Below are 27077 nucleotides of genomic sequence, written 5' to 3'. Positions count from 1 at the left end.
AGAAAAGTAGATTCATTTTTAATGTAAATTCAACAAGTCTTGACAAGTTAGATAGAAGGGATGAATCAGATGGACGGCAGCAAAGATGATGCCATGGACTGTAATAGGGATGTGGGAAGGTGAGCCTTATCCAGGGCAGGAACAGAGAAGGGAAGGACACCATGAACCTGTGAGACCCACAGGATGGTGCGGGGGTGGCGGCGTGCATCTGTGAACCGACCAGATGAAAATACAGGTACAGTTTAGAGCTCTTGGAAGAACTTGGTATATGGGTTTGGGTGTGAAAGGCGTAGAAAATACCACAAAAAGTATGGAGAGTGGAAATGTTTTTTTGGAAGAGCAAAGCGAAGGTAGAGGACTACACTTGAGCTTTTAAAGTCCCATTAGCACATTTTTAGAGAGCCAGGAGAGCCAGTGTAAGAAACCCTGTAAGACAGGGTGGAGTGTTAAGTGAAAAGAAGAGAACGTTAAGGATGGGGTGGGCAAGCGGAAGAAATGCCAGTCACTCAGGCTTTTTATTACTCCCGTGTTAAAGCTCAAACTCATTCATCTTTTCATCGACATAAAAACATTCGCTACCTCTGATGTGTCCTGCGTGATCCTGACTCTCCCCGTCATTGCTGAGCAGTCTCTCTCCTCATTCAGGACTCCTGTTTCTGTATTTGGAACTCTCCCTCCTCAGGGCCTGCATCTTCACAGTTCTCAGTCTGGACAGTCTCCCCACTGTGCGAGCCACAAATACCACTTCCTCAGGGTTGCTTCTCTGACCTCTCAGACTCCATTAGTCTCCCCTGATATGTTTCTAGGGACCTCTAATACCTCTCCTTATTAATTATTTTTATTCAGATACAATGGACATTGCTTATTAATTCTTAATAACTTGTACACTCACTTGTGGTTTGGTGTCCGTGAGCTTCACGAGAGGTTTTGTCTCTTGGCTCACCACTGAGTTGTGGTGTCTAGAGCAGCGTTTGCTGCATTCCATATATAGTAAATGAATAGGCACTAAGAAACAGCTATTGAGTTTGTCAACAGCAAGGGTACAGCTGATCGCAGTAAATATAGTTCTAATAGATGGGAATGGATGAAGGCCATTTGGCTGAGTTTGTAGGTGGAGAGGAAACGGAGTATGAGCTTGCAGCTTATTTGAAAAATTTAATAAAGTGGGGTCGAGCAATAAGATGGTAGAAAGCTATTTCTTATCACATTCTTGCTAGGTGTTTCTTTACTCGGATACTGGATGGTTTATTCAACTTTGTCTTTCTTTTCTTTACTAATAGGTGACAACATTTTAGCAGTTCTTAAATATCTAGCTACATCTGATGTGTTGGTTTCTTCTTCTAAGTACCGGCATGGGAACATGGTCTTCTTTGATGTGCTCGGCCTGTTTGTCATTGCCTACCCCTCTCGTGTTGGCTCCATAATTAACTGCATGGTGGTAATGGCTGCTGTTCTGTACCTGGGCAAAAAGTTGTTGCAGCCCAAACATAACAGTGAGTATTTCCCCCTAAAACTACAATCCTGGCATGCGTGTAGAATTTGCCTGAAGTTTTTTAGTCAGTTTGCTTATATCTTTCCAAGACATTAAAAACCCTAAGAAAAATATTTGATTTGTAATGTAAGAAATTTCTTAATGAATATCAGATTAATGTGTGCATTATATTTTTAGTCTTGGTGAAGCAGACAGTTTTTATGTACTAATGCCCTCCTTAGAAGTACCACATCGGAGCTCTTGAAAAATGGTTTGTACAGATTGACTTTTAGTGAAAAGTCCCACTGAAACATCAGGTCTACACTGCAGACCACTAGCACAGTGTTCTGACGCATGAATGAACTGCTGCCAGTTAAATTGGTCCCCTTCCGCTTGAAATGTTTTACAGTCTAAGCTGGTATCTGCTGTTATGAGATAAAATATTCAGCAGCTAATTTAAATAATCCTTAACCACCAGTTATGTTCTGTGCTGCTGCTTTTCCTGTGATAGCTTCTTTTAGCAAAATTTTAGGTGGAACTTTGTTTTCCATTCTTGCTGATAGTTTGACACACAAAGCAACCCGAACAGATGAAGAGTAAGACGGCCCATTTTCCCAGTTAGGAATGAATCTGAAGTAGTCCTGAAAGACTTATCTCTGAGTCTTTAATACCCACAAAACTCTCAGTCAATGTTACTTGAATATTATTCTTTTCTACCTTCCCTGTTCTAGTATTTAACAAATCTTATCCCTGGGTCGTTTCAATACTTTTCAATTACATGGCAAATTTCCTGATTTAACGTTTGCCCCTTTAACTCTACTGATTGGTTATGACATTGTTTGATAAAGACGGTGGTCTCCACACTGTGTTTCTCTTCATCAGCAGCTAACTACAGGAAGGACTTCTTCTGTGGATTTGGCATCACTCTGATAGGCTGGTTCACTAGCCTGGTGACCGTCCTCATTATAGCCGTGTTCATCTCTCTGATTGGACAGTCTCTCTCATGGTACAACCACTTCTATGTCTCCGTTTGTCTTTATGGAACTGCTGCTGCAGCCAAGATAATATTCATACATACCCTTGCAAAAAGATTTTATTATGTGGTAAGTGTTAAGCGCATTTATTGATTTCTTTTTGCTGCCTTCAAGGATTGAAGACAAACTCAGTGGGATTCATTGTACAGTCATGTGCCACTTAGCCATGGGATGCATTCTAGAAAAGGTCACTAGGCGATTTCATCCTTGTGTAAACCTCACCCAGTGCACTTACACAAACCTAGATGGCGTAGCTGCTGCTGTAACTGCATGTGCTGTGCGCTCACAGAATGGCTGTGCAGCGTTACCACAAATGCTGGGCAGTGCATTGCGATGTCACTAGGCGACAGGAAAATCTCGGCTCCATTATAATGCGATGGAACTACCATCATAATGTGGTCTGTCCTTGGCTTCCTCATGTGGCTTTTCCCCGGTGGAGGAAGAGCACAGATTATGTACATGGCCGGATTTGGCCTTTCGAGCTATCAAAAACTGTATGGCATGGTCATAGAAAACTGGCTCCCAGAGCTGTGTTAAATTTCTGAAAGGCTTCTTATTCTGAGGGTTTTCGTGCAGATTTCAAATGAGGTGACAAAGCTGTAAGTGGTGTTAGGGGTGATAGTTAACACTGCTGCATCTGCCTCGGTTTTTGTAACCGTGCTCTTGAATCTGCCAGCCCTCCCTGGGCTCACCTAATTGCTTATCTATACTAATGGGTAATATGCTAATTAGACCAGATGTCTTCAGGTTGACCATCTGGACGTCCTTCCTGACAAAGTCGGCCCCAGGTGAAGCCGCATGCCTCACGGTCCTGGACACCTTAGGCTACGGCCTGGGCGAAGCCACCCACCCACGGTCCCCTGCAGCTGCAGCCAGCCAGGGCGAAGCTGGCCCAGGTCCCGGGTGCCTGTGGGTGGCCAGAAGGAGGGAAGTCCGGGTCCTGGGTACCTGCGGCCGGCTGGAGGAGGGAATCCTGGGTCCCAGGTGCAGGGCCGAGGCAGAGGCAGTTAGGGGCGATCAGGCCGATAGTGGAGCAGTTAGGGGGCGATCAGGCAGGCAGGCAGAGGGGGTTAGGGGTGATCAGGCAGGCAGAGGTAGTTAGGGGAGATTAGGCAGGCAGGCAGGTGAACAGTCCCAGATTAGGAGCCTGCGGTCCCAGATTGCGAGAGGCATGTCTGACTGCCGGCAGTCGGACATCTCCCGAGGGGTCCTGGATTGAAGAGGGTGCAGGTTGGGCTGAGGGACCCTCTTTCCCGTGCACGAATTTTGTGCACTGGGCCTCTAGTGTTTGAATAACTCAGTTCTCCACTGGGCTGTAGGCTCCATGAGGGCAGGGATTGTTTTGTTCATTATCCCCTGGGCTGAGGCAGGGTCTGACACAGCACTAACACAGTGTTTGCCACCTGCAAGAATAATGCACTTACAGCTGCACTTAAAGTTTTCTCCTTGGTTTCCTTCACTTTTTTTTTAACCTGTATGTTGTTGATGTAGATTCTGACAGTTTCCCTGGTGTGCTGTTGGGGGCACTGCAGCATCCTATACAGCCATCCCTCAGTGTCCCTGGGGGATTGGCTTCCCGGGGGGTGCCCCCTGGGATATAAAAATCCTCAGATACTCAAGTCCCTTATATAAAATGGTGAAGTATTTCACATAAACCAACTAAGCATGTTCTCCTTGATACTTTAAATCAGCGGTCGCCAACCTTTCGGACCTCACGGACCACCACAGGTTGGCAACCGCTGCTTTAAATCATCTCTAACTTTACTTATAATGCCTAATACAATGTAAATGTTATGTCAACAGTTGCTGTATTGTTTAGGGAAAAGTGACAAAGAAAAAAGTCAGCGGCATGCTCAGTACACTTCAGCAACAATGTAATATTTAAAGGAATTTTTCAATCTGTTGTTGGTTGAATCCACTTAATGCAGTTCCCGAAGATACGGAGGGCTGACTGTACCGTCCTTCACAGGTCATTTCTCTAGTTTGCCTGAAATTCTTTGGAAGTTGTGTAAATAGGAAAGCTTCCAGAGGTAAATGTTTTTAGGAGACTCCTTTTTCTATTTTATAACATTTTCAAAGTTTACTTAGAGCCCGGTGGAGGAAAAGCACAGATTATATACAAGTAATGATGTTTTTTTACCCCATCTTGTTAAATTCCCCTTTCCTGTGCAGCAACTTGAATTTATTGCTTCATGATAGGAGGTAGCTTTGTTTATAAAGGCTAGATCCCCACTTAAAATGTGTAGCTTCTCTGAGCAGTGGGAACTGTATTCCAATAGAGCAGTGGTTCTCAACCTTCCTAATGCCACGACCCTTTAATACAGTTCCTCATGTTGTGGTGACCCCCAACTTCATTGTTACAAATTGAACATAATGAAAGCATAGTGATTAATCACAAAACAATATGTAATTATATATGTGTTTTCCAATGGTCTTAGGCGACCCCTGTGAAAGGGTCGTTTGACCCCCAAAGAGGTCGCGACCCACAGGTTGAGAACCGCTGCAATAGAGTACCTTTATGAGTGGCCCATGAATATGACTCTTGAGTATTTTTCTTTCTTTCAGAACGCCAGTGACCAGTATCTGGGAGAAGTATTTTTTGACATTGCGCTGTTTGTGAATTGTGGTTCCCTTATAGCTCTCATTTATGGAGGATTTTGCTCGGCATTTATCAGTGCTGTGTGGGTGGCGTTTCCATTGCTCACAAAGTTTTGCGTGCACAAGGACTTCAAGCAGCACGGTACGGTGTTTTTGGTTTGGATACAAATGGGAAAATACCTTTAAATACATAAGATAAGGCTTTCGGGGACTATTTCTTTGATCTCTTTGGGAAGGTTTTCTAAATTTTTTTTTTTTTAATTTTCAGATCACGCAGATTTTTCTCTCATATCTCATACCCTACCCCATTTTCACGTTTACGAACACATGCTAATATATTATGTATTTTGTTTCTTAATTGTACTTTAGCCTCTCTGAGTGACAGTGTTTCATCTCACTGGATAACATGAACCAAAAGGGCATGAGTCACATCTAGCCCAATTTCTGATAGGTGCCGAGGTACACCAGCACTGTAAAAATCCTTACCGCACTGCCGCGTCTCAGAGATCTGTCATTTCTTTCTCTTTTTCCCTAGGTGCCCGAGGAAAATTTATTGCCTTTTACCTCCTGGGGATGTTTATTCCTTATCTCTATGCATTATACCTCATCTGGGCGGTGTTTGAGATGTTTACCCCCATCCTGGGGAGGAGTGGTTCGGAAATCCCACCGGATGTTGTGCTGGCTTCCATTTTGGCTGGTTGTACAATGATTCTCTCCTCTTATTTTGTAAGAAAATTTTTCTTCTTTTTTAAAAAAAATACAGATATGTGATGAGTTTAGCCATGCCATTCTGTAAAATAGTGTTGCTGATAATTTATTGAGAAATTCTTAAGCAAAAGAAATAGTGAATGGCTGTGCATATTGTGGGTTTGGTGTGGTAAGAAAATGCAGAATGGGTTTTTGTTGTTATTTTTGCCCCTCATCTGATTATATCGCTTTTCAAACAACTTTTCAAACTGCCTGAACGTGAATTTGCAGAATGCGTACCAAGTGAGGACTGCTAGGGGTGGCTTAGTGGTGAATTTTTAGAATGATTCCTAATAGTGTGCTTTGAACTTACTCGTTGGGGGCTAGTGATAACACATAGCAGTTTTATTGGTGCTTGTTAGAGCGAGTGAAGGAAGACTAATTCTGATGAGGCTTTTCCCGTGACCAGTCGGCTTACAGTTGAGTCTTGTCTCCTCGAGGGATGTACTCTTAGGACACCCACGGTGCCGTTACTTAGCAGTGATGAAAAAGTATCACAGGCTTGTCATTTTGCTTGGTCAGTATTCTGCCCTCGGTGCGAGTCCCGCCCTTGCCACCCGTTTCCCTTCCCCGGGACTCTCCAGCGGGAAGAAAGGACATGAGCAGAGTTGATGGCCAGACCCTGCTGGTGAGAACAGGCTCCATGCCGAGTTCTGCCCCGTGTGGTGCAGACGCCGTCTGGGACTCCGGACGCTGGCCTGGCCCCGCCAGGGGAGGCAGATCTCTGTGTGTGGCACTTCTCCTCGGAGTTCCTAAGAACAAGAAGTACTTACTGAATACCCGTGGGCACACTCTGAAATTTGGGGCTAGGGGACCAAATAGAAAAAGTGATTGTGGCTTTACTGTGTTCTTTCCTCTGTGGAGATGATAGTGACCTTTTCCATATTTGGTTCAGTAAAGGGCATCGGTGTGGAGAATGTTAGGGTCTAGCAGCAGGCCAGCATGCCACGTGCCTGACCAGCATTATCCAAGTCCCTTAAGCAGCCAGTAAGTAGCTATATACGCAACAGCATACACAGTCCTGTAGAGTCCTATGCACAGTGTTGTTTGCAGTCATTGTACTAGTCCTAAAAAAGTCTGAGCCAGTTTCAGCCATTTTACCTTTGATATAATCAGGTCCTTACTGTTATTTGCAGAGATGGATGGAAAATCCTAAAATGTTTCTTGTTACCTTCAGGGTTTACGTATTTTGGTTTTAATATTAAGCCTTTAAATCCTCTGTACATATTACTAGGTAGGTTTGCTGTTGTGAGGATTAAAGATGGTGGAACATTGTCTTGTAGAAAAGTTCTGATCTAGAGTCAGCTGAGTTATGAACTGAATCCCTCAGAGTATTTAAGGCGTAGTCAGTGAATGGCTATTCAGTTCTGTTCCACATGGAAGGGTTCAAAGTGAACTCTGAGAACCTCACTGTGGAAATTGAAAATGACCCCAAAGCATGGAATCTTGGAAACCATAAGAAAGGGGATTAAAGTCTATTATCTTCTAAATTATATTTTCTTAGGAAAGCTTTGATTTTATTAAAAGTGCCTCTTGGCACTAACCAGTTTGGCTCAGTGGATAGAGCGTTGGCCTGTGGACTGAAGGGTCCCGGGTTTGATTCCGGTCAAGGGCACATGCCTGAGTTGCGGGCTCGATCCCCAGTAGGGGGTGTGCAGGAGGCAGCTGATCAATGATTCTCTCATTGATGTTTCTATCTCTCTCTCCCTCTCTGAAATCAATAAAAATATATTTTTAAAAAGTGCCTCTTGGAATACTTTAAAACCTCATATAATTTTCATTACGTGAAATAGCTCTGCTGCTCTTTGATGCTGCGGGTTATCATTCCCATTATTTCCTTGTGTGTGGAGCGTTAAGGATAGTGGCTTATTAATAGGGTGAGCCATCTCTTTGGTAATGGAAAGTGGAAACACAAAGCATACTTCGGAGAGCTTTTCTTCCAGTCCTTAGGGATTTATTAAATGTATTTGCTAGAAAGCAGTTGAATTCCTGTCAAGTGATCAGTTAGCAGGTCTCCGGGGATTTTGCTGCGCTGCGGCTGTCATGGTTATGTGGGTTAAGTGGGGGCAGCAGATTGTGTTTTGCTAACTCACTGCTTTGAGGCCTGGGGAACTTAGTTCTGTGCTCACAGTTGTAAAAACATAAGATCCTTTATCTAAGACCAGTATTGTTTTGCTGGAGATTACACTGGATGGGATATTGGTACACTGTAGATATAAAGTTCTTTAATTTTATGTAGTAGAGTATATGGTAGGTTATGAATATTTACTTAATTTTCTATTTGCATCTCAAAAGTATTTGCATATTTATGTTCTTTTCTACTTATTGACCCTAGAGGGTGGGTGATAAGGGGGAGAAGACAAAAGGGGGAGCTGGGATTAGATCATGGTTTCTCAAAGGGGTTCCTTCAGAACCCCTAAGGCGTCTGAGTCATGTGTGTCCCCTATAACTTTTAATGCAGTGATTTCATTACAGTTAATAAGCATAGTTAGGATTTTGGCTGCCGCATTGAGATTGAGACACCCGTGCCGTTTGGGGGGACACTATTTGTGTTGTAGTTTTTCCTCACGTGCAGGAGCCACGCAGAGTCTTGAAAGTCCATCCAGAGGGATCCCACACCTGGGCATTTTATACAGGCATTATGAGTGAAATGTGAGTCTTGTTGAAATAGGCCTGAAACTTACCTCTGTTTCTTTAATAAAGGCCTGATGTCACGAAGTGCTGGTAGTTAAGTCATGTGTGTTAACAGCACGTTGACAGAACAGGAAATAAAATGAGGTCATGGTTTGGTGATGGAGCTACATCCTCCAGTCTCGTGGCCAACTGAGCAGACACAGATTGTCCCCTTTCTCCCACTGCTGTCTGTCGGGAAGGCTCCACCATGGCAGCGGGGCATGCTCACTCATCCAGGTTCTGACGTGCGATGGGAATCCCTTATAACGAGTGCTGTGTTTACTGGGAGTGTGTGAGCGTATGTTAGCACGTGCTCATACATTTTCTTTATGATGTTGTATAGCACCTGTCATAAAATAGTTAAAGCCACCTTTCTGCCAGTGGTAATTATTCCTTTTTTGTGTTTTGTGTTTTAGATTAACTTCATCTACCTTGCCAAAAGCACACAGAAAACCATGCTGACGTTAACTCTGGTGTGTACGGTTACATTCCTCCTCGTTTGCAGTGGAACTTTTTTCCCGTACAGCTCCAATCCTGCCAGTCCAAAGCCAAAGAGAGTGTTTCTTCAGGTAAGAGCAGTTGTGCGTGAGCTGTTTGAAATTCTGGAGAGGAAAGCCTTGTGTGTTTTGAGCTTCACTAGTCAACAGGAAAACCAACTGACATTCCTACTGTTGACCTATTGAGTTGTACCCGACTATTCTGTGTAAGGCAGTGAGGAAAAGACTGACCGTCAAGAGGCATTCTTACCAGCTGGATACTTCCCAAGAGACCAAATTGGAAATATCTGCTTGTTGTTTTATCACTGTTCAAATTGTAAAAAGGCACCCACTTTGAAAAATAAGAGCAAATATATATCATGGGGTAATGAGCTTTTAGAAGTAGAGATTGTAAGAATCCTGCAGGCCAGTAAAGATCTGAACTATCAACTGGCAAAATAAAATAGGTATTTTATTTATTAAATTTATTGATTTTTAGAGGAGAGGGAGGGAGGGAGGAAGGGTGGAGGTAGGGAGGAAGAGAGAGAAACATTGATTTGTTGTTCCGCTTATTTATGCATTCATTGGTTGATTCTTTTATGTGCCCTGACCAGGGATTGAACTCACAGTCTTGGTTTATGGGGACGATGCTCTAACCCAGCAGTCGCCAACCTTTCAGACCTCACAGACCACCGGTTGGCGACTGCTGCTCGAACCAACTGAGCTGCTTGGCAGGGGCCTAAAATAGATATTTTTAAATGCTAGTAAAATTGATCTTAGTTAACACTCAAAGTAATATGTGACAATGAAAATATAGTGATTTAGAAAAGGTTTAATAAAATGAAATTTAGAATTTTCTTATATTTCAAGTTTTCCTGCAAACTTTTAGAACTGGCTCTATAAAGCAGGAAGAAGGACTAAGTTGCTTTATTTACTGTCATCTTCTCTGTTAGAGGTTGTGGAGAGGCCCAACAGAAAAGCTGAGTCACAACCTAGATAATGATTCAAGGACTTGCATAAGTAATAATATTTGAACTTAAATATCAGAGAGATTTTGAAAAAGGGCCAACCAGTCCTTGTTTATATACTGGAGAACAGTGATACATTTTATGTGACTTTTTTTAAAAAATATATTTTATTAATTTTTTTTTTTACAGAGAGGAAGGGAAAAGGATAGAGAGTTAGAAACATCAATGAGAGAGAAACATCGATCAGCTGCCTCCTGCACACCCCCTACTGGGGATGTGCCCACAACCAAGGTACATGCCCTTGACTGGAATAGAACCCGGGACCTTTCAGTCCTCAGGCCGACGCTCTATCCACTGAACCAAACCGGCTTGGGCTTATGTGACATTTTATAGTTTGCAAAAAACCTTTGGTGAAGAACAGCTAATTAAAAAAAAAAGTTTTTATTGATTTCAGAGAGGAAGGGAGAGATAAATAGAAACATCAATGATGAGAGAGAATCATTGATTGGCTGCCTCCAGCATGGCCCCTACTGGGGATTGAGCTGGCAACCCCAGGCATGTGCCCTGACCAAGAATCGAACCGTGACCTCCTGGTTAATAGGTTGACACTCAACCACTGAGCCACACCAGCTGGGTGAGAACAGCTAATTTTTAGGAGATTTAATGTTACCTGTGACTTGCTAAATGTTTTCAATTTAAAAGTATAGTTAACATACAATATTAGTTTCAGGTATACAACAGAATGTCTTTCTAATTTTTATAATTAAATCAGTACTATTTAGGACAAACCATATTTTTATTTTTAAAAACTCCTGTTCTGATTGGAATTGGGGTTTGCATCAGTGCCAGAAGTTGGTGAACTTTTCCTGTGAAGGGCCAGATAATATTTTAAGATCTTCCAGCTGCTGGTTTTTTTTTTAGAGTGAAAGCAGCCACAGACAGTACCGAAGCCCTCTGCAACCCTTTTTCTTCTCCCGTATGATATTCTTCAGGCTGCTTTCTGTTGTTAATAAAGCTATTCCAGAAGGAACTTGGTGTCCTTTCCCAGAATTCCATTAAGCACAGTCCGTCACCCCTTGGTGAGCTGTGATTCCCACTTTTCTCTGCACGTGAATTAGTCTCATGTAACACTGAAAGGGAGATGTGTGTGTGTGCGCTACATAGGTCCTTATCTAAAAGGAGTTCTAGTGTCCATGGTTTTCAGAATTTATATGAAATTTAAATATATAAATATATTTGTAAGAAAAAAGTGAAAAGTCAAAATGTATTTGTAAGAAATAATAAAACAACCCATCTTTGAGTTTAAAAGAAAGAACACTAACAGTCCTTAAGAAAACCCAGTTGACCCTTATTGATCCAACTCTTTCTCCATCTCTCCCTCTTCCCAGCCCCTAAAGTATTCACCCAACATCTTGAAGTTTGGAGCTAATCATTACCTCAGTTTTCTTTATTTTACCACACATGTATAAATCCCTCAACAACAACACATAGTTTTGCCTGCTTTTGAATTTCTTACAGGTAAAGCCATTCCATTAACATTCTTCTGCCCCAGAGCATGTGAGAATCTCCCATGTTGATTTGTGTCGCTGTCGTGCGTTGTTTTTCCTTGCTGAGCAGACTTCTGTTGTAGGATGACTCCCCAATTTGCTCACTTTACTGTTAATAGACATCTGGGTTGTTTCCGGTTTTTGCTAAGGTGGGCAGTGCAAAGGCTTCTCTAAGGTGCATATTCAGGAGTGGGATTGCTGGCTTGAAGGGTATGCGCGTGTTCACTTTGTTAGGCAATGCTAAACCGGTTCCTAACGTGATCGTGCCAGCACACACTCCCTCCGGCAGTGTGCGAGGTGCCTGGTGCTGCTCCACAGCCACCTCATTTCTGGTATTGTCTGTGGTGGGGATATGGGTGAAGGAATTGAAACAGTAGTTTTCTCATTAGTCTTGTTCTTTTCAGCATATGACAAGGACATTTCATGACTTGGATGGAAAAGTAGTTAAACGGGACTCTGGCATATGGATCAATGGGTTTGATTACACTGGAATGTCTCACGTCACCCCTCACGTCCCGGAGATCAACGACACCATCCGAGCGCACTGCGAGGAGAAGGCCCCCCTCTGTGGTTTCCCGTGGTACCTCCCAGTGCACTTTCTCATCAGGTTGGTTCACTGCTCCTGTGCTTCAGTTGGGGGTGGGTTTGTTCTCAGGTCCTATCACTGTATCCACACGTTATTATTTACACTGGTTTACACTGAAGTCAGGTGCCGTTCACACTGCTTTTCCTGTCACTGCAACAGTTCTGTCTTTAGTGGGATGAAGCACTCAGAAGAGTGGGTTTGCTTTTTTTTCAAATTTAGAAAGTCCTCTAGAAATCTCAGTAGTTAGAAAGGGCGGCCTCCTTCACTGAGCTACTTGACAGCAGTTAAGCATCAAGTTCAAATCATGTATTTCATTTCTGGGGAAAAATTTTGTTGTTGTTAATCCTCACCTGAGGATATTTTTTTTCCATTGCTTTTCAGAGAATGGGAGGGAGGGGGAAGCATTGATGTGAGAGAAACACATCGATGGGTTGCCTTCTGCACATGTCCCAACCTGGGACAGGGAGCAAACCCATAACTGAGGTATGTGCCCTTGACCAGGAATCCAGTCTACAACACTAACCATTGCACTGTACTGGCCAGGGCCATTTCTGGGAAAGTTCTAATGTTTGGCAGTGGAGGATTAGATGAGAAGAAATAGTTTGGGTAGTGGAATCAAGATCACCTACAATCCTTTATTAAAGGTTTTATTCTGCAATAACCTGGGCTTCAGAGGAATTGGCATTATGTATTACTAGAGGCCTGGTGCACGAATTTGTGCACAGGTGGGGTCCGGCTGGCCTGCCCAGATCGGGGGGAGGGGACACAGGAGGTTGGCTGGCTGCCCCCGCCCCCTGGTCAAACTCCCAGTTGAGGGGACAATTTGCATATTAGCCTTTCATTATATAGGATTATATTCATCAGAGTTTATTTTCATGCCCCAAAATCTGTTTCAAATATTCTGAACACAAGCATCCTAAATATTTTTGAAATAGTGAATATTGAATTCCTTTCCAAATAGGAAAAACTGGTATCTTCCTGCCTCAGAAGTTTCTCCCAGAGAACCTGTTCATTTCAGACTTATATCCAAAGAGCAGACCCCCTGGGATTCTGTAAAGCTGACCTTTGAAGCATCAGGTAAGTCATATGGCAGTTCCCTTCTTGTCTGTAGTTCTTAAAAATTTTAAGCATGAATGTTTTTTTCCTCAGGTTTATAATAGTGACCAGTAGCTTAATGTTTCTAAAAGCAACTGCAGCTGATGATTTTTTTAAAGAAAATTTAACAGTCAGCACTAAAAAATACCCACACTTTCCTCCATCCTTTATGCACAATTTGGAGAATTCCAGTAAAGGCACGTTCCTGGCAGGCAAGCTGTACATCACCCACCCTACGTTTTGTGATTACAGATGTCAAGAAATCAGAAACGTTTTTTTTTACTGTTTATATGTAGGTCTGTCTGTGTACCAGTTACCACACTTTATAGAAGCTTATAGGTAATGATTGGGAGAGTTAAGATCCTTTGTAGTTTTTTTCAGTGTTTTGCAGTTACTTTCAGTTTCCTTATCCATGAACCTGGAATGTCCTTTTATTTGTTCAAACCTACTTTTTTGTCTCTCAAAAGTGTTATAGAATTTTTCTTATCTGGGTTTCGTTGCTATTATAATTGGGTTTTTCCCTACCTGTATGTCTTTTAACTGGTTATAATTTGTTTATCTTGCTACCTCATTGAATCTTTTATTTTTTTACTCTTGAAACTTAAGGGTTCTCCAGGTATACCAGGAATTGCCAAACTTTAAAGGGCCAGATAGTAAATATTTTAGGCTTTGCCATAATTGTAAGCCTGACGGAGTGGTTCAGTTGGTTGGAGCATCATCCTGTACACCAAAAAGGTTGCAGGTTCAGTTCCTGGTCAGCATATACCAAGGCTGTGGGTTCAGTCCCTGGTTGGGGTGTATTCAGGATGCAACCGATGCTTCTCTCTCTAAATTTAATTTTAAAAAATCCTCAAGTGAGAATTGAAAAAAATAGATTAATAAATAAAAAAACCCAAAAACATAAACCATTTTTAGCCTGAGAGCTATACAAAAGCAGACCTCAGGCATAGCTTGTTGACTACTGCATATCATCTGCAAATGCAGTATTTCTCCTTTACCAATTCTTATGCCTCTAATTGATTTAAGTGGTTAATACTTCTAGCATTGTGTAGAACAGCTGCTGAGATAGTGGCATTCTTGCCTTGTTCTTATACAAAGTCTATAGTGTTTTCCCATGATAGATGATTTTTTATCATGTTAAGCATCATCAGTTGGCACTTCTTGAAATCTTTTTTAATAGGGAGTTATTTTAAATTTTGTGAAAGGCCTTTTTTTTAGCCATCTGTAAAGATAATCATAGGTCTTTTCTTCCTTGGATATTTTGATATGATATATTCCATTAGGTCGTGGCCTGTTATTTTCTTAATGTGATCTTGGATGTTTGCTAATATTTTCTTTAGAAATTTTGCATCATATCTCATGAATTATATTGGTCCGTGTGTGTGTGTGTGTGTGTGTGTGTGTTTTACATTCTATCAGGTTTAAGTACCAGTGTTATGCATTATAAATGTAAAAACATCATAAATGTGACACATCATGAAAACAGTTGGTAAGTTTTCCTTATTTTCAATGCTTTGGAAGTTTATGGAGCATTGGAACCACTTGGTTGAAAAGTTGGCTTGAATTCCTCTCTGAAACCACCTGTGTCTTTTTTGGAATAGCTTCTTAATTTTTCTAGGGTAATTGGTCTACTTAAGCTTTATGGCTCTGTGTTCAGTTTTGGTCGCCTATGTTTTTCTAGAAAAATCTCCATTTCATCTGGGTTTTCAGAGTTATTAGTGTAGAGGTCTTCAAAGCAGTCATGTGATTTACAAACTTCTGTTTATTTTTATTTCTCTTTCTGCATACTTGTTTTTGCTCCACTTCCCTCCCCCGCCTCCCCCCCCCCCCACGCCTCTTTTCTAATCAAGTTAGCTAGTGGTTGTCTTGTTAATTTAAAATAGTAACAGACTTTTGTTTAAGGTGGATCTGTTTTGTTCTCTTCTCCAGTTCATTGATTTCTGCTTTTATCTATAATTCCTAACTTGTGCTTTCTTTTTATTTTGTCCTTTTATATAGCTGTCATTTTATTGAAAACAATGTTTATTGCTATGGATTCTTCTCTTATCATTGATTTACCTGTATCCAATAGTTTCAGATATATGTAGTTATTTTCATTTAGAAAAATTTCCATAATTATTTCTATTTCCTTTTACCCATGAGTCTTTTAAATAGGACACCCTTAATTTCCAGGTAGAAGGCTGTTTTGTTTTGTTGATAATTTCAAGCTTTGATTTATGATCAGTGTTATTTGTAATCTCAATTTTATAGAATTTTGCCATTTTAATGATCTAATATTTTACTTTTATGAATACTTCATGCTCACCCGAGATGATATGTATCTGTATTATCAGCATGTAAAATTTGATACAGATTTCATATGGTCTATTTCACTGATCATTTTGTTTAGGTCTTTTATATAATTTTTTGTTCAATTGGTGTCTTAGAGTGAAATATTAGTCTTATATGTATTTCTGTATATACATTTTGCATCTCTTGTGTAGTTTTGCTTCATTAAATAGTTGCTATTTTGTGTACAGAATTAACAGTTTTTATGTGAACTTGCAGCTTTTAGTATCAAAGTGCCTTTACTTTTAATGCTTTTTGTCTTGAATTCTATTTTCTCCTGACATCAAAGAGCTCTTTGTAACATTGTGTCCACTTGCCTATAATACCTTTGTTCATACCTTTATTTTTACCCTTTCTGAATCTCTTTAAGTATATCCCTTGAATATAGTATATGATTGGTCTGGCTTTGTAAGCCAAGCCGAAAACTTTTCTTTTAGTGGCCGTGTTAGATCTATTCACATTTTATGACTGATGCTTTCCGTCTTTGTCAGTGTTCTGTAATTACGTGTGTAATACTCCTTTTCCTTTGATGTCTTCTTTGCTCTTTAATTAATTTTCTGGCACTTAAGAAGGTTTATATTTTTGAGTGTCAGGGGGTTGGAGGGTGGGGTGTGTGCTTACTAGACTTTGCTCTTCCCTCTCTGGTTTGCTACATGCAGCGCTTACACAGTGGTTTCCCACCCCGGTATCTGTTTTAGTAAAACCCTCAGTGTCAGTTCTTTTGCTATGGTTGCTGCAGTTATCTCTTGGTTTGATGACGTTTATTTTCTAGATTTCTGAAGAAAGGCTCTGGTGAGTGCTAGAATGTTTCAATGACAGGACTGAGACTTGAGCCCAGGCTTCTGCTGCACCTCATTACTTACCTTTATTGATCTACACAGATTGGCAAACCTCCATTCGGTTTGCAGTGAGTGTCTTTAAAGTGATAAAAGGCATGAACTTCATAGTCTGGTTTGATGGTGGCTAAACTGCTTTTCTTGCAGATGCTGTTTTAAAGATAGTTATAACTGACCTTTCTTCCTCTTATGTTACAGGACCAAGCCATATGTCATTGTATGTTCGACCCCACAAAGGCTCAACACTTTCTCAGTGGTCTCTCGGCAATGGCACCCCGGTCACAAGTAAAGGAGGGGACTACTTTGTATTTTACTCCCATGGACTCCAAGCCTCTGCATGGCAGTTCTGGATAGAAGTACAGGTGGGATTTCCCAGCACTGCTGGTATCACTGGTCAGGCTCCCCGGTGGCAGGTGGCAAGTATCAAATACTCAAGCTCAGTATGCTGCCTTCACAGAGCTAGAAAACTAACAGCTTTTCTCTGCCAGGTCCTGGAAGAGCAGCCCGAGGGAGTCGTCACCGTGGCCATTGCTGCCCACTACTTTTCTGGGGAAGACAAGCGGTCCTCCCAGCTGGACGCTCTGAAAGAGAAGTTCCCGGACTGGACGTTCCCTTCTGCCTGGGTGTGCACCTACGACCTCTATGCGTTTTAATCTTGTGAATGAGCTGAGTAAATGCCCCGTGGGATGCTTCAGGTGACATGGTCTCTCCTTAAGCTACATGGATATCTGTAATGTAAGACAATGAATTTTAGTAAGTTTTGTGGGCGAGCCCTCTCGGGGCCAAGCACTGTAGTGGTTGTGCTGTGGGGTAGTGACACATGGCCTTTTTAAAACTTGAAAATGCCAGCTTTCTGGCGCTTAAGCACACGTGGGTACTACCACTACACTAACATGTCATTTTATATGACCTTACGGACAAAAGCCAACAGACCACTTCAACAGCTGTCCCCGGAGAGTCATGAAAGATGCTGAAAGTACTGCAAGACCATTGTTAATGAGACAAATGACATTTCCAATGAAAGCCCAAGACCACTGTTGTGTCATGGATGTGGGTAAATTGCCAGTCACTGGAGTAATGATTCCCCTGGAGGCCTACTGTAGGTCACTAGGAAACTATTACAAAAGGACGGGAAGCAGCATTTGGGCTTTTGTGGCCCCAGCCTGTGCTGGGAGAAGCGTCTTCAGGCAGCTTCTAGCGTGTGCGCTAGAGCCCAGGACCCCTGGTGTGGAAGCTGGTGGTTCCTCGCCTTCTGAGGAGTGGTCAGTGCGATCCTTGTCGCAATGCTCGTTTCCCTCTGGAACATCTGTCCCCTCCCCACCTCACCGATGCTCTACCCCCTCCGGTTTTCACAGGTTCTCTTGGTCCAGAATGTCAGTTGTTTGTGCAAGTACAGGACTTTCACTTCCTGCCCCAGAGCCGGGTTGCCATGGCGTCTGTTCTGGGGAGGGAGGAGGGTGGGTAATAGTGACTGAGCATTTTATACATACTTATTCTCTTTGTTTTGTAGAAGGGAATTTTCCAAGGTTAATCCTTCAGGGCATAATTTTATTGATGCATGGGGTCCTTATTTTTGTCTGTTTTCTAACCAGCTGAACAGATTGGTTTCTCAGTAACTTAGTGTCCAGCAGAACTGGCTTCCCTGTAGCTGTTGGGGTTCAGATCCTGCATAATGGCAACCCTAGGACTTAAGAGGTGCTTTTTGTTTTGAAGAAGGTGGCTGTGAGCAATCACAGCAGTGGAAGGGCTTGGTGAGATCCCTGGCAAATTTTGCTAGCTTTCTTTTTTCTGTTAAGAGATGTAAAAAGTTGGACTAATTCTGCATTTACTAAGCATAAGCTCCCCCCCCCCCCAAAATAAAACATTTTAAAGAAAAGCTACAATAAGAATTGGCACTTGGACCCATTTGGACAGAAAGATTATAGTAAGTGTGCATCACGGGAGGAAATTCTTCTTGATACATGTGATTTCTAATCATGCTCCTCATATTGCCTGCCTAGTTTGTGGCTCTTTAAAACTCACTGGGCCCACACAAACAGGGCTGCAGCCAGAGCTGAGTGATAACATGCTGGCTGTGACATGCATGGGCACTAGAGCCATTGCTTTTTTTTGACTTTGTAGAAACCACATATTTCTAGCCTCAAGTGCCTGACTCCTGCCACATTTATCTGTCAGGCGGTAATTAAGTGTTTATAGCTTGTATGAATCACAGTTGTGGAGGAAAAGTTAGAAACTTAATAGCTCAATGAATTTTAAAATACAGTCAGTCCTCCATATTTGCAGGTTCCACAGATGGCAAATATGCAGGAAAAAAAAGTTACATTATTGTTGACATGGACTAAGTAGTTAGGCCTACAGTGGTTGTGTCAGTAGTAAACATGTAGACTTTTTTCCTTATCCTTAAAAAATACAGTATAACAACTGCTTACATTAGGTATTACCAGTATAAGTAATGTAGAGATGATTTAAAGTATATGGGAGGATGTACGTAGGCTATATGCAAATACTATGCTATTTTATATATGGGACTTAAGCATCCATGGATTTGGGTATCCAAGAGGGTGGTTCTAAGGGATGACTGTACAAGCATATTTTTGTGAATAATCTGAAATTACCAGAAATTATTTTTAAGAAAAAAAAAGGCAAAACCCCAAATGTGTTACTTGTGATTAGTTTCCTTTGGGAAGGATGTTGTTACTCCTTTTTTCAGTAACAATCATGGTTTTCTTTTTGCCCTTGAATTGTACCTTTATATGTAAACAATTATGTTTTTAGGCTTTCTTTAGTATTATAAAGCTTCCATATTATGCAAGGTTGGTAACAAATCTCTGGGCATGCTTAATCTTCTGGGATATTGATTTAATGGCAGAAATGGTTAAATAATTCCAATATTCATGGCTCTATTAATAAGCACACCACTGTTAGATCAGAAGCCCTCTGAAATTAAAGAATTTTGTTTTTAAGTATCTGATCATTTGAATAACCTTTTAAAAAAAGTCTTTGCAAATTCTAAAATACATGATTTCCTACAGAATTTAAATGTAAGGAGCACATTCAGGGAAAGTGTAAATGTGATTTCGAAGGAATTATTTCTTAAAATTTACTGTGTTGTCCTGAAAAAAATTATTGTTGCATGAAGTATCTGTTTCCAGCATGCTAGGATTCTTAAAATGTTGCCAAGGGGGCCATAACCCAGCTTGCTGACTCAGGAAGCTACAGAAAAAATGATTATGTCTGTCCATTACTTTTCACTGGTTTCACTTGAGAATTAATTGTTGCCTTACAATGTTACTGAAATAAACTTTAATATACTAGTTAGTATATTAAAATAGAAAAAATATATCTTTATTGTATTCTGTATCCTCATATGTGAAATTTTTTTAAAGTCTTGTTCTTTTTAATAGCTGTTAAAAGGCCTAGATCAGCGGTCACTAACCGGTGGTCTGTGAGGTGGGTGACCACTGGCCTAGATGGTTCCTGTGGTTATAACTGCTATTTTAATGGGCCATGTGAGCAAAGAACTCAAGATGGAAATGTTAGTTTACTTCAGTTGGAATCCTTTTGGCTGTGGAATGAGGCTGTGCATCTGAATTTCACAGAAATTAATGACCAACTACTTGGTAAATGTTGAGTTTCAGCATATTTAGCAGTTTTAAATCATATCTATTGGCAAAGGAAATCACTGAAGGGCTAATGAAAATGGTATTTTGTTGGATAGAGCTCATTCTAATCTCCACACAAGAAAAGGGCATCACTACTCAAAACAGTCCAGTACAAGGAGTAATAGCAGAATGACATTCCTAATACAGTTTACAGAAATTTATGGCCAATAGAGCAAAAATGCACTTAATACCTCTTTATTTAAAAAGCCTAGCCAATTTGGAAGTACATCAATATATATTTTTGACACTACATTATTTGATTTGTAAAAATATAACATGTTGATACTGTCATTTATCCCAAGAATGCAAAGTTGGTTTAATACCTGAAAAATGCAATATACCATATTCATAAAATAAAGGACAACTACCATATAATCATCTCAATAGATGACCAATTATTTGGTAAATATTGACAAAGCCTAACACTTTTTCATGATGAAAAATAACGAACTAATAGATGGGAACTTCCTCAACCTAATAAAAATCATTTATGAAAAGAAAGTAATTTGTGATTAAAGACTGAATATAATGCTTTCCACCTAAGTTCAGAAAGAAGACAAAGATGTACACTACTCACTTGTGCTGGAGGTTCTAGCAAGAGGCATCCAGATTAGCTGCAGATGACATGATCTTTAAAGAAAACCCTATGGAAGCCACAAAAACTATTACAGTTAACTAATGAATCCAGCAGTGTTGTAGGATCTAATTTCAACGTACTAACAAAGAGTAATTCTATTTGCAATAGCATGGAAAACAATAAAATACTTAGGAATAAGCTTACAAAAGTACAACATTTTTATAATGCTAAACTATATAAAACATCGCTGAAAGGAATTAAAGACATGTCCTAAGACCGACAGGCTTAATATTAAGATGGCAATATTCTCCAAATTGATCTATAGATTGAGTTCATATCAAATCCCAGCTGCTTTTTGTGTGTGCACACACATAACTTGACAAACTGATCCTGCAAGGGACCCAGAATAGCCAAAACATTCTTGAGAAAAACTTAGGACTCACACTTTCAAAACTTCCTACAAAGTAGCAACAGTAATCAAGACAGTGTGGTACTAGCAGAAACAGACACAGATCAGTGTAGTGCAATCAGCCAGAAATAGACCCATACACTTACTCATAGTCTAATGAGTTTTGGCAATGGGAGAAAAACTTCAGTAAATGGTTCTGGGACACTGAATCTTCACATATAAAAGAACAAAGTTAGACCCCCTCACTTCATAGGACATAAATAAAATGAACTCAAATAGATCAAAGACTAACACGTGGAAACTAAAATCATGAAACCCTTAGAAGAAAACATTGGCATTAGTACCTGCTGTTGCTAGCTGAAAGAAATGAGAGGATTTTCACTTTTTTGAAAAAAGCTGTTACCGTACTAACGTACATCTTTCAAAAAAGCCAAGTGCCACAGCACAAACTTTCAAAAAGCAGGAACACGCTACTTTTGGATAATGGGGGAATGAAACCTGTATCTGATAAGCATCTAGTATCCAAAAGATATAAAAACTCTTGCAAATCAACAATAGAAAGATAAATGACCCAAATATGAAGTGAGCAAAGGATGTGAACTTTTTTATCCAAAGATACACAAATGACTAATAATCATGAAAAGACAGTCATAAGGGAGATGCAAATCTATAATGAGATACCACCACTTAATTATATTAACGCAGATGGCTATAACCAAAAATACAACATTAACAAGTGTGGACTGGAGCCCTCCTCCACTGCTAATGGGAATTGAAAAAAAATAGCCCAGGCACTCTGGGAATATGGTTAGGCATTTCCTCAAAGAATTAACTCACATCACATGACTCAGCATTTCCACTCCTAGACAGAACTGAAAACATGTCCACACGGAACTTACTTGTACATGAATGTTCATAGTAGCATTATTCATGATAGTCAAAACGCGGAAACCACCCAATTCCTTAAATAACTAGATAAACAAATATAGTATGTCTATAAAATGGAGTATTATCCAGCCTTGAAAAGGAATGAAGCATTGATACAAAGATGAACATCATGCTCAGTGAAAGAAGCCAGACAGAAAAAGCCACATATAACATTATTCCATTTATATGAAATGTCCAGAATAGGCAAATCCGTAGACACAGCAGATTTAGGAATAAAGGACAACAGTAAAAAGTAAAAATCAAATTGTTAATCTCCACCTATTAGAGATGATGCCTGGTGTCCTCTACACTTTTGTATATAAAGTTTTGCTTGGTGGAAATCATATGGTATGCATGATTTTGTATCATTTTTCATGGTAGTTTAAAACATTTTCCATGCCATCAACATGAATCATTTGTTCCAATCTTGCATTGTCAAGCATCTAGGATGCCACCAACTCTTGAGGCTCCTATCCTAAATAATTCTGCATATAAATAAATATTAAGTCTGCTGAATTTCTAAGTTATTTCGTAAGAGAAATTCTAAGAAGTGGAATTATATGATCAAAAGAATATTTATGTGGCTTTTAATACATATACTTTTTGCTGTTACCCTGAGATGGAACAAACAAAAGTTAATGTAATGGTTTTATGGCCCTTTACCAAGTAAAGTACACATTACAGAAGTAGCAGCAACTTTAATTCAAGCAAAGGTTGACTCTATATCCCCAAATGACTTCTTATTAGCAAATAATTTAAACCTCAAATAGTTATACTGAATAAATTCACTGGTTAAAAATATGGCTTAGACAGTTGATACGTGAACCAAACAAGGCAAAAAAAGATTGAGTTTTTAAATATTAAATTGTATTAACAGCCGAATCCGGTTTGGCTCAGTGGATGGAGCGTCGGCCTGCGGACTGAAGGGTCCCAGGTTCGATTCCGGTCAAGGGCATGTACCTTGGCTGCGGGCACATCCCCAGTAGGGGGTGTGCAGGAGGCGGCTGATCGATGTTTCTGACTATCTCTCTCCCTTACTCTCTGTAAAAAATCAATAAAATATAAAAAAAAATTGTATTAACAAATTACTAGAGAAATTGCCTATAAATTTGTCTTTTTTTTTTTTTTTTTTTTTGCCTTGGAGCCACCCATTCCTATTAGTTGAAAAACAAGTATTTTCTAGAGAACTCATTTATGGCATTAACCCCAGGAATATAGCTCTTATTGACGCCTGCTTGGGACAGTGCAAGATGAACCCAGCAGCACATTAGGATATTTGAAAAGATGACAGCTGTTTAAATGGTCAATCATTTTTATTGACGGAATATTCACACCAAGCACAAAAGTAATGCTAGGTCTTCTCCTAGTGGACTAGGGCAGAAGAAATTTCAGTTTAGTTTTTTGCTGAGCTCATGATGTACTCACCTGGGAAACAGTTCTATCTTAAGATTCAGGGAAAGGTGGTTTAAAACAAAGGCTTAAATAAAAGTAGCACCAGAAGGACCAGGTCAGGTACCAATAATCACATATTCCACCCATTCAGGAGTTTCTGTATGTGAAATTATTGCACTTGTAAAAAGTAAATGATAGTAAATTACCAAACCCAATAATTTAAAACAGTCTGATGAATTCTGAACTAAGCAATTTCAAAATAGTCTTGAGTTTCCCATCAAAGGGAACTTGGCTAGGACAACTAAATCTAGCCACTTACTTTTAAAAACAAGGATAGAGGACCAAGTTTTATTTCTAAACTCTAATTGCGCTAAGAGGAGAGAGGCTGTTTTACATAGTGGTATGAATTTGGTCCACATGAAATACATTGTTATTATAAAAATAAACAAGTTTGTTTTTGTAAAAAATAACATTGCATTCCTTTGTTCAAATTGCACAATACAAACAAGCTATCTAAATTAATACTGTTATAAGGTAATTAGAAGTACATACACTGGGTATGTGTTTAATCTGAAGCAATTAAGGAGTATGCAGTTTTCATAATGTATGAAAACTAAAATTAAGTCATATCTAGAAATACATAAAATATTTTAAAAATTACAATGAAGAATGCATTCTTTACATACTAATTTTTAGTTAGCCGTGATAATACAGGATTCAGTATATTTACATAAAACTCCATTTTTACTCAATTTACAAAAGCAATAAATAAGAAACTACATTAATTTGCACAAAACCTGTTTCATTTCATGATTGGTGTGCCCATTTCTGTTATTTTATGACCAAGTCAATAAAATAAACCTGTCTTCCTCTATGAAGATTGCTCATATTTGGAAAGAAGAGCAAGCCCTGTCTTTATTCCAAGAGTGACTATAAATGGCCATGCAGAATCCAGCATAAAACCATACAAATTATTAATAATACAAGCCCTAAAAATATGAACAGTGCCTTTGAGTATATTTATACAAGAGTATTCACAAAAAGATAAAGTTCTTGATACAAAATAGTTTAGTGGTATCTAACACATAATTAGACAAGAACCCCTCCGACCTCCGGTCCAGCAGGAATGCAGCTGGCACACTGCCTCACAGGTATAGCACTCCCATCATTCAGGACTGGCATGTGCTGTGCCAGGGCAGACATCTGCTCAGGAGGCCCAGTCAGAGTCCAGTGCTCTCAATCTAGGGCATTCCAGGTAGCTCAGGTACCTGACAAGCTACAGCAAGCACATGAGCATTTATTTTTAAAAAAGCAGTCTGGACACACGCTGAACCAGAAAACGTAAGAAGCTATATGTAGTGAAAAAGCAAGCTCATCTGGGGCAAAACAATCCCTATGGTTTAAGAGCTACCAATCTTAAGAATAAAACCAAAATATTCTCATGTACATCTGTACAGTATTCTTTATTACTTTACACCAAAGCTTTAAGTTTTTTTTTATGAAAGATGATTTATTCTGATATCATATTTTTCTGGAGTCAAGGAGATTTCTTAGAGAAGAGTTAGTTAAAATTTAATACCTTACCAGAGTCTCTGAGCTGAGCTCCCTGGTTAAATCATCCAATGAGGTCACAGTGTCCTCAGTTGCACGCACGCTGCTGCTAATTAATACTGCCGTGGTGACGGCACCTCACCGTTGTTAGGACACACAACAGTCGTAAGTCCCATCCTGAAAAGTTTCCTCCTCCTCTGCGCGGGTTGTGTTCTCCTCTTTCCCGCTGACCATACCGCTACCTCCGACCTCGCCCTGGGGGATGCTTCCATGGCCTGAGGAGCTCCTGCTCTCCTCTGCCCGGGGACTAGTCTGTTCAGGAGTCTTACCCACAGTTACTGGCTGGAAGGCTTCAGGATGGACCTGCTCTTCTGTTATCTCACTGAGCTTCTGTAGTTGTGGCTTAATGATGTTCAAAAATGGCTTATATCCAGGACTAAGTAAAGGAAAGAGGAAATTAGTTCATCTGCCATATTCAAAAGGCTCCATAGAGTGTTATATATATACTAGAGGCCCAGTGCATGAAATTCGTGCACGGGTAGGATCTCTAGGCCTGGCCCATGATTAGGATAGATCAGGGCGTTCCGGCTGTTGGCTGGGGCCTTCCTTCATTCTGTGCCGCCCCCTAGTGGTCAGTGCACGTTATAGCGAGTGGTTGAACTCCTGGTCGAACTCCTGAGGGGACACTTTGCATATTAGCCTTTTATATATGCAAATATACTTTTTCTATTGATTTCAGAGAGAAAGGGAGAGATAGAAACATAATGATGAGAAAGAATCATTGATTGGCTGCCTCCTACATGCCCCCCACTGGGGATCAAGCTTGCAACCCGGGAATGTGCCCTGACGGAATCGAACCATGACCTCCTGGTTCATAGGTTGATGCTCAACCTCTGAGCTACACTGGCCGGGCATTACAGTGTTAGGGAAAAATTCCTACTAAACACAGATACAGTAAGGTCAGTGATTGATTATGAGGGGAGAGGAGGCAGCACAGGGAGGTAGGAAGGGAAGGTTTCTTAGGTGCCCTGGCCAGCATAGCATTAGCATGAGTCTTAAATTTCTGAGCACTAGGAGCAAATTATCTAGCATTACAATTAAAAATCATATTGCACAGTGTAAGGACCAACAGGATTTCATACCTGAAAAAGAACTTTCAGAGAATCTGAATGAATTTTCCAATTAAGGAAAACTAGATCCAAGAAAGGGAAGCCCCCAAATCCACACATAATTGGTGAGTAAGGGCTAGAACCCCAGGCGCCTAACTTCTATCCACTACTTTTTTTTTTAAACTAAAGTGTCCTTTATTCTATATGTCCTAATAGAGTTTTATTAGCATCCACTACTATTTTTTTAAAAATATGCTTTTATTGATTTGTAGAAGGGAGAGGGACAGGGAGATAGAAACATTGATGAGAGAGAAACATAGATCAGCTGCCTTCTGCATGCCCCCTCCTGGGGATCCAGCTGGCAGCCCAGGCATGTGCCCTGATCTGGAATCAAAGTGGTGACCTCTTTGTTCATGGGTTGATGCTCAACCACTGAGGCACACTGGCCAGGCCATCCACTACTCTTAATTTGGTTTGCTAGTAACTGCCATGGAATTTGTTAAATTCATATAGGCTAAGCTTTTATTTTTTTCAAGTAGAAATTTTTAGATTTAATTCCACAGAACCACAAACCTTAAGTTCCAGTCTTAATTCATAAGCCAGTCAGAAAAAGATAAATATCACATGATCTCACTCATTTGTGGAATATAATGAACAATGTAAACTGATGAACAAAAACAGATCCAGAGACAGAGAAGCATCGATCAGATGGTCAAACGTCAGAGGGAAGGTAGGGGAGGGTGGGGGTAAGGGGGAGAGAGCAACCAAAGGACTTGTATGCATGCATATAAGCCTAACCAATGGGCACAGACACCAGGGGTGTGAGGGCATGAGTGTGTGTGGGGGGGGAGAAGCAATGGGGGGATAAGGACACATATGTAATATCTTAATAAAGAAAAAAACAAACAAAAGAAAAAAACAAACAAAAAAAACATTTGTGCTGCATCAATTTTAAGTCAGTGATATGCATTCCATTTTAAAACGACCAGCTATCTCACTGGACATCACTCATCTAAATGTTTGGTACAGAACAGTAACTAAAGAACACAGCCTTAAAATGAACATATTAAAGCATTTTTATATTGACCAAC

At 40.3% G+C, this 27077-nt stretch overlaps 2 protein-coding genes across 4 annotated transcripts in view; one reads left to right on the top strand and one right to left on the bottom strand.

The window, feature by feature from the left end:
* ERMP1 (endoplasmic reticulum metallopeptidase 1) overlaps nucleotides 1-19000 on the top strand; it is a 41606-nt gene extending 22606 nt beyond the window's left edge. Inside the window, exons 7-15 of the mRNA XM_023758441.1 lie at nucleotides 1281-1493; nucleotides 2354-2574; nucleotides 5071-5245; nucleotides 5639-5829; nucleotides 8940-9092; nucleotides 11919-12121; nucleotides 13062-13177; nucleotides 16558-16721; nucleotides 16848-19000. Of these exons, the coding sequence (XP_023614209.1) occupies nucleotides 1281-1493; nucleotides 2354-2574; nucleotides 5071-5245; nucleotides 5639-5829; nucleotides 8940-9092; nucleotides 11919-12121; nucleotides 13062-13177; nucleotides 16558-16721; nucleotides 16848-17012 (1601 nt within the window). The 3' untranslated portion in view covers nucleotides 17013-19000. The remainder of the gene's footprint in view (nucleotides 1-1280; nucleotides 1494-2353; nucleotides 2575-5070; nucleotides 5246-5638; nucleotides 5830-8939; nucleotides 9093-11918; nucleotides 12122-13061; nucleotides 13178-16557; nucleotides 16722-16847) is intronic.
* A 4228-nt stretch (nucleotides 19001-23228) lies between these two features.
* RIC1 (RIC1 homolog, RAB6A GEF complex partner 1) overlaps nucleotides 23229-27077 on the bottom strand; it is a 76583-nt gene continuing 72734 nt past the window's right edge. For all 3 annotated transcript variants that reach the window (XM_006094131.3, XM_023758420.1, XM_014460408.2), the window contains one exon: nucleotides 23229-25313. In XM_006094131.3, the coding sequence (XP_006094193.1) occupies nucleotides 25025-25313 (289 nt within the window). In that variant the 3' untranslated portion in view covers nucleotides 23229-25024. The remainder of the gene's footprint in view (nucleotides 25314-27077) is intronic.

Source organism: Myotis lucifugus, unplaced genomic scaffold, assembly GCF_000147115.1.
Source record: "Myotis lucifugus unplaced genomic scaffold, Myoluc2.0 scaffold_130, whole genome shotgun sequence".
NCBI lineage: Eukaryota > Metazoa > Chordata > Mammalia > Chiroptera > Vespertilionidae > Myotis > Myotis lucifugus.
Note: the sequence above shows the minus strand (reverse complement) of the source record. Positions and strands in the feature narration are given on the sequence as shown.